Here is a 7,522-nt window from a genome sequence, read left to right as displayed (position 1 = left end):
AGGCCCTTTCAGCTCCTTCAGTACTTTCTCTAGCTCTTTCATTGGGGTCCCTGTGTTCAGTCTGACAGTAAGCTGCAAGCATCCTCCTCTGTATCAGCATGGCTCTGGCAGAGCCTCTGAGAAGACATCCATGTCAGGATCTTGCCAGTAAGCACTACTTGGCATCAGCAGTAGTGCTTGGGTTTATTGGGCACATATGAGGTGTATTCCCCGGTGACACAATCTCTGAATTATCTTTTCTTCAATACCTGCTCCTCTATTTGTCCCTTTATTTTCTCTCATCAACGTTTTGTTCTTCCTTCTAAGAAATACTGAGGCATCCACTTTCTGGCCTTTCTTCTCTTTGAACTTCATAAGTTCTGTGGATTGTTTCTTGGGTATTCCAAGCTTTTTGGGCTAGTATCCACTTATAAGTGAGTGCATACATACTATGAGTGTTATTTTGTGATTGGGTTACCTCACTCAGGATAATAGCTTCAAGTTCCATCCATTTGCCTAGGAATTTCATGAAGTCATTGTTTTTGATAGATGAGTAGTATTTATTGTGTATGTGTACCACAATTTCTGTATCCACTCCTCTGTTGAAGGACATCTGGGTTCTTTACAGCTTCTAGCTATTGTAATTAAGGCTGCTATGAATGTGGTTGTGCATGTGTCCTTGTTATATGATGGAGGTTTTTTGGGTATATCCCCAAGAGTGGTAAGCTAGGTCCTCAGGCAGTACTATGTCCAATATTCTAAGGAACCACCAGACTGATTACCAGAGTGCTTACCAGTTTACAGTCCCACCAGTAGTGGAGGAGTGTTCCCATTTTCCACATCCTCACCAGCATCTGCTGTCACCTGAGTTTTTGATCTTAGTCATTCTGACTGGTGTGAAGTGAAATCTCAGGGTTGTTTTGATTTGAATATCCCTGATGACTAGGGATGTTGAACATTTATTTAGGTGCTTCTCGGCCATTTGATATTTCTCAGTTGAGAATTCTTTGTTTATCTCTGTACCCCACTTTTTAATAGGCTTATTTTATTCTCTAGAGTCTAACTTCTGGAGTTTGTTGTACATATTGGATACTAGCCCTTTATCTGACTTAGGATTGGTATAGATCTTTTCCCAATCTGTTGGTTGCCATTTTGTCCTTTTTACAGTGTTCTTTGCCTTACAGAAGCTTTTCAATTTCATGAGGTTCTATTTGTCAATTCTTGGTCTTAAGAGCATAAGCCATTTGTATGCTGTTCTGAAAAATTTTCCCTGTACCTATGTGTTCTAAGCTCTTCCCCACTTTCTGTTCTAGTAGTTTCAGTGTACCTGGTTTTATGTGGAGGTCTTTGCTCAACTTGGACTTCAGCTTTGTATAAGGAGATAAGAAAGCATCGATTTTCTTTCTTCTGCATGCTGATTTCCAGATGAACCAACACCATTTGTAGAAGAGACTGTCTTTTTCTTTTTTTATTAAATATTTTTAGCTCCTTTTGTCAAAGATAAAATGACCATAGATGTGTGGGTTCATTTCTAGGTCTTGGATTCTATTTCATTGATCTACCTGCCTGTCTCTGTACCAATACCATGCAGTTGTTTTTTATCACGATTGATCTGTAATAGAGCTTGAGTTCAATTGAACGTGTATAAAATGGCTTTAGTTGAGTACTGCACTAACAGTCTGTATCTTTGCATTAAGAAATTCTTTGGTAGTGTTACAGCCCAGTAAATATTGGATTATCCCTCTTGTAATAATTAGCTTTAACTGTCAACCTGAAAAATAATCTAGAATCTCCTGGGAATAGAATCTCAACGTGATGGTATGCGGTCACTGATAATTGCATACTAACCACAGAAAGCCTTGAATACCCAAGAAACAACTCCCAGACCTTATGAAACTCAAAAAGAAGAAAGGCCAAAATGTGGAAGCCTCATTCCTTCTTAGAAAAAAAAAAACAAAGAAAAAAAAAATCAAGTATTCACCATATGTTATTATGTAACAAATTTTTGAGCTATGATAATGTTTTATAAAATAAATGATTAAACAAAAAGAATAAAAAAGAATCTCAATGTGAGTTTGTTTACATTGGGTTGGTTTGTGCATAAGGTTAATCAATTGAGTTAATTGATATGGGAAGTCATAGATCACTGTGGGTGTCACCATTCCATAGTCAGGAGGTCCTAGGGCTGAATAAGAGTGGAGAAGTCTAGTTGAGCACAAACTAGTAAGCATATGCATAGTTCTCATTGCTCTTGACCATGAATGTGACGTGACAACTATTTGAAATCTCTTCCTTGACTTGCCAACAACCACGGATGGCTTGTAATCTGGTGTAAGACGAAATAACCTCCTTTCAACTTTAAATTGCTTTTGTCAGGATCACTTATCACAGCAGCAGAAATAGAACTAGAACACCCCCATTTGTAATTACTGCTACCTGTAAAGATGGCTGACAGCCATTTTATGGAAGATGAAGAAACTTTCACTGGATCTATTCTCACTGTGTCACAGAATTCTTTCTGCTTAGCTACTGCAGCTAGTTTCCCATTTGATAAGCAATGGATCTGAGAACTCATGTCTGGAGCCCGTGAGAAGAACCACGACTTTCTGTTAGAATGACCACCTTCAATATTCTCATTTCGCTTTTCATTAGGTATTATAAGTGACAATCAAATGAATGTCTTACCCATAAACATCATGTTCTACTACCCATCTTTAAAGACCATCATTTATGTTCCTTTTCTCTGGTATTTCAACCATTCTGCCTAGTAAGATGTGTGAGTATATTTCCCATCTAACATTTAATTGATCGATCCTTTGATGTTGTGGCCAGCTGTGTGTCCTGCTATTAAAGAGCCAGCTCTGAAGTGGTAGCTCCTAACAAGCCATCTCAAGCAATATACTCCTAAATAACACTTCTGAAAATTACCTTGCTTGATGGAGTGTCCTGAAGGCCTCTGAGGAACAGGATCAGCTGGTAGGATTTCTGTCTAATGTAGTACATCAATTACAGCATTTTTACCTTCTAAGCCATTTAGTCCCTCCTTCCACAGTTTTCTAGCTATACTTGGAAGGTCTATTACTTTAATGAATGTTATTGCTTTTTGAAAACTTTTATAAGTTAGGAAATGGCATATATTAGACTCATTTCTAGACTACTGGCTAAAGTGTTAAATCCTGCATGATGGAGAAAAACCTCTAAATCTCCACCTTCTCTTGCCCAGCTTTATATTCCAAGTACTCCCCAGATGCTATGCTCTCTGAGCCATAATTTCCCTGGTGCGTGCCAGGCCAGGCTTTCTGCAGATTTGATGTATAATATCTTAAATCTGGCGCTAGTCTCAGCTTTCAAGTTTATGTTGAGAGTCAAATCTTTTGTTATGTTTTTACAAGAAAAGGTAGAATCAGATAATGATAAAAACAGGCATTGTCTCCTCAAGCAAGGTGTTAGATAACTATAGATGTGTATTCTGCTAACAATCTGATAACAGTATCTTCCATAAAAAGGAGTCCCTTGATGATGCTTTCGTCCTACTGTTCTATAGATATCCAATTATTCCATCTTTAAAAAAAAATATTTAATGTATGAGTGCTCTGCTACTTATACATCTGCCTGCCTGAAGAGGGCATCAGATCCCCCTATAGACTAGGTTGTGAGTCACCATGTGGTTGCTGGAAATTGTACTCAGGATCTCTGGAAGTGCTCTTAATCACTGATCCATCCCACCAGCCCACAAAGAATTATTTATTTATTTTATGTGTACGAGTACACTGTAGCTGTCTTCAGACACACTAGAAGAAGGCATTGGATCCCATTACAAATGGTTGTGAGCTACCATGTTGTTGCTGTGAATTAAACTCAGGAACTCTGGAAGAGCAGCTAGTGCTCTTAACTACTGAGCCATCTCTCCAGCCCCGATCCCTCAATTATTCATTTTTGATAGTTATCTTTAATTGTCAACTTGAGTCAGTCCAGAGAAGAGATTTCTTGTGGTCCATATATTCCTCAAGTAAGTTAAAGAAGAGACTATATTTTACAACAAAAGATCTGGTCATTGATTCAGGCCAAATACAGTTATTTAAATGATAATAGACAAATAGGCCCATATATATTAAGTGCTTAATTCCTGAGCAGCCTTAGGAAATTACAACATGTCCCAAAGGACACTACCATACATATTAAGAGTAACTGAAAAATAAAAGTATATTGACAGAGATAATTGTTGGAAACATGCTAAAGTTAATAACAAACAAAGAAAACATCAGTCTACACATCCACCGAAGTCAATAAACTTCTAGAAAAATAACAACAAAAAAAACAAAACAACAACAACAACAACAACAACAGAAAACAACTTTCAAGTCAACCAAGATCATATGTAATCAACAACTAACTTATGGTCAGGAACAATTATGCTCAGAAGGTAGTAGATAAGTGCTAAGTGCTAAGAGTAAAGAAAATACCAGGTCCACTTGCGAGGGCATATGCAGATCAGGAAAGTGGAAGTGGGCTCCCAGATGTAATGACTTTTTGTTCATAGAAAACACTACAAGGAGAATTGGGTCAAAGGCACAGGAACCAGCATCTAAGCAGGACTAATAGGGATCAAAAGAGGAGCTAGAGGCTCTGTAACTAACTAAGCCAATGTCTGCTTAATGAATGTTTAGCCTTAGGCCTTTCCCATCCCAATTGGAAAAAGCTATATGTCTCCTTCCTTGGTGGCTTAATCTTTTGTCTCTCCCAATTGTTGAAGGGTTTTTGTTTCTTTGTTTGTTTGTTTGTTTTGCTTTTTTTCTTGCCAGGGTATGTGTTTAGTGAACCCCCATATGACTTCTAGCAACCGAGTTATATTACTATAAAAGCTAAAAGTAAAAAGAATCATATAATCAGCAAAACTATTTTCAAAATGTGGGGTAACACCACACCCATGATAGGTTTGGCAGCACAAAGACCAAGCTTATAAGAAGTATCAAAGAAGGTCTTCAGTGTGGAGAAAAGACTTAGTGGGTGAAAGGTTGCTTACAAAGTGGGTGCCTAGGTTCATTTCCTAGGACACACACACACACACACACTTCAGAGATGGACAACTACGACTGACATCATGTAAATTTCTTCCTTCTAAACTCCTTCGTCTAACACTAAGTAGAATCCAATAACTACTTTACATAAACCCAAACTCCTGAATTGCCTCTTGTTTTTAAAATTCTACATGGGGAGAATTCACTTGCAAGGTGTCAGAAATTTGAAGTTAGAAATCTTAGACTAGAATAAATTTGAAGAGAAATGACAGTTTTTGGTAGCTGTAACACACAGCACTGTATTTCTAGAATTTAATTTTTATTTTTTATTTTTTTCTATGCCTGTCTCTAAGAGGAACAGCTTATGCAGTACTCTGAAGTTTTGGAAAAGAAATCTTCCCTATTCCCCAATTATTCTGGATACTACTAAGAACTACCAGAGGAAACATTTGCCATGTGCCCATCACCATTCTAGATTGTTTCTGAGGCAATACACAGACAATGCTATAGTCAATTACATGTCCATTGAGCCAGGGCAATTATAACATGATCTACAAATAGAAAGAGAACCCAAATGTTTTTAAAATGTAGATAGACATCTTGTCACATAATTGCACCAAAATGTGGAGAATGTCTTTGCAAAGTTGATGGATCGGAGTGAACGTGTTTATCTTTGCAGTCTGCCAACTTTGGACCTCTCACACGCCATCTTTTTTCCCATTTCTTCTTTCTTCCATCTTCAGCGTAATCTGTCTAAGAACCTTAGGAAACTGTTTCCTTGCTCTGATTCTTGCAAGTGCCTTCCAGAACATTCTTCCCTGTGCTCACTTGTGTAAGGAAGCAGTCGTGACGTCTGTAAAGTTCTAGTTAGCATAAAAAGAGATTCATTTGAAGTGCCGTAATTTGTGCCCAGGATTCAGATTTTACTGCGACTTCAATGGACTAGGGAAGCTGAGATTTTTAGGCCATGCCACCTAAGAGTAACTGAGAAAAGAGCTAATCCCTGAAGGGCAGACAGCAACGCTTCACTCCATCTTTAAGGGCCTCTTTGACTTTATCATTCCGAAGAGTGAAGATGAAGGGGTTCAGAAAGGGCGTGACCACAGAAACCAGCAGGGAAGCCACCCTGTTATACTCAGCTGCCTGCGTTTGCTTAGGTTTCACATAGAGGAACAGGCAGGTGCCGTAGCCAATCACAACAAAAGTGAAGTGGGAGGCACAGGTGGAGAAGGCTTTCTTCCGGCCAGAGGCTGAGCGGATCTTGAGGATGGTGGAGATGATGTAGGTGTAGGAGACAATTGTGGGGATCAAGGATCCAACAATAATGAAAACAGCCATTAGGAAAAGAATGAACTCTGTGAGAAAGGTTTCATTACAAGATAATTTGAGCAACTGGCCGCGGTCACAGTAAAAATGATCTAACAGATTTGATTTGCAGAAAGTAAACTGGAATGTGGCATAGACTGGCCAGATTTCAGAAAGGAACCCAAACATCCAGGACACCATCACCACGCAAATGCAAGTGCGGCTGTTCATGATGATGCTATACCTCAGTGGATTACAGACAGCCACATAACGGTCCACGGCCATTGCTCCAAGCACTGCAAACTCTGTGGTCCCTAGAGAGAGGTAAAGGAAAAGTTGGGCAATACATCCAGTCAGAGATATTGTCTGCTTTCCAGGGAGCAGAAGCCCCCAAAGCATCAAGGGGACAATTGTAGTTGTTACCAGGATCTCCAGGAGAGAAAGGTTGCCGAGGAAAAAATACATGGGGGACTGTAGACGTTTATCAACACAGACAATCATGATGATGACCATGTTTCCCAGCAGTGTCACTGAATAGAAGAAAAAGAATATAGCAAAAAGGATGTAGTGTAGCTCTTGGGATCCAGGGAAACCCAGAAGGCAGAATTCGGTAGCACTAGAGAGATTGTCCATCATTTTGAGATTGACTTTTGCTTCCCAGTTTTAGGTCTACATGAAACAAATCCTTCTGGTTATGGAATTGCCTTTCTTCCTCCCACATTAACTGCACCAAAAGATATAAAGGAATTCCAGAATAACATTAAGCCAAAGAGCTTTGCATAAGTAGAGTCACCCAAAGGCCAGCAGAGCAAAGGCCGGGTTGGTGTCTAGGGACAGCGTTCTTGCTGCCCTCAGATTTTAAAACATGACAGAACATCAGTATCTCCACATGGAAACTCTGGGATGGGTGTAATTTTCCAAAACAGATTCATTCCTTTCTAACTGTGTTTATCCTCAGAAGCCTAGAAGTAAGAGCCCAAAATATCAGACATTCTGATACCTGGGTCTCTTTGATCCTCACTTTTGTGGTCTTAGCTGTCATTTCTTCAAAATCCTCTTTCGAGTAACTATTCCCCAAACAAGAAAGCATACTCAGCTGCAAGCCTTAGTTTTCTTCGTAGCACTTCTTACCTGATATTACGTCTATCTGCTTATTCCTCTCCTTTGTTTAATAACTGTACAGAGGACTAGTGAAAAATTCCCTGCCCTGTAAAATTTAA

General features: G+C 39.1%; 1 protein-coding gene across 1 annotated transcript; it reads right to left on the bottom strand.

The window, feature by feature from the left end:
* Positions 1–5,993: 5,993 nt before the first annotated feature.
* On the bottom strand, positions 5,994–6,938 carry LOC308432810 (olfactory receptor 9A4-like; the record flags this gene model as incomplete). Its single annotated transcript, XM_080932627.1, has 1 exon — positions 5,994–6,938. One exon carries the CDS (start codon positions 6,936–6,938, stop codon positions 5,994–5,996), a length of 945 nt encoding a protein of 314 aa, XP_080788753.1.
* Positions 6,939–7,522: the final 584 nt, after the last annotated feature.

This window comes from Micromys minutus (genome assembly GCF_963924665.1).
Source record: "Micromys minutus genome assembly, chromosome: 18".
NCBI classification, from domain to species: Eukaryota; Metazoa; Chordata; class Mammalia; order Rodentia; family Muridae; genus Micromys; species Micromys minutus.
This window is presented reverse-complemented; position numbering and strand designations above follow the sequence as displayed.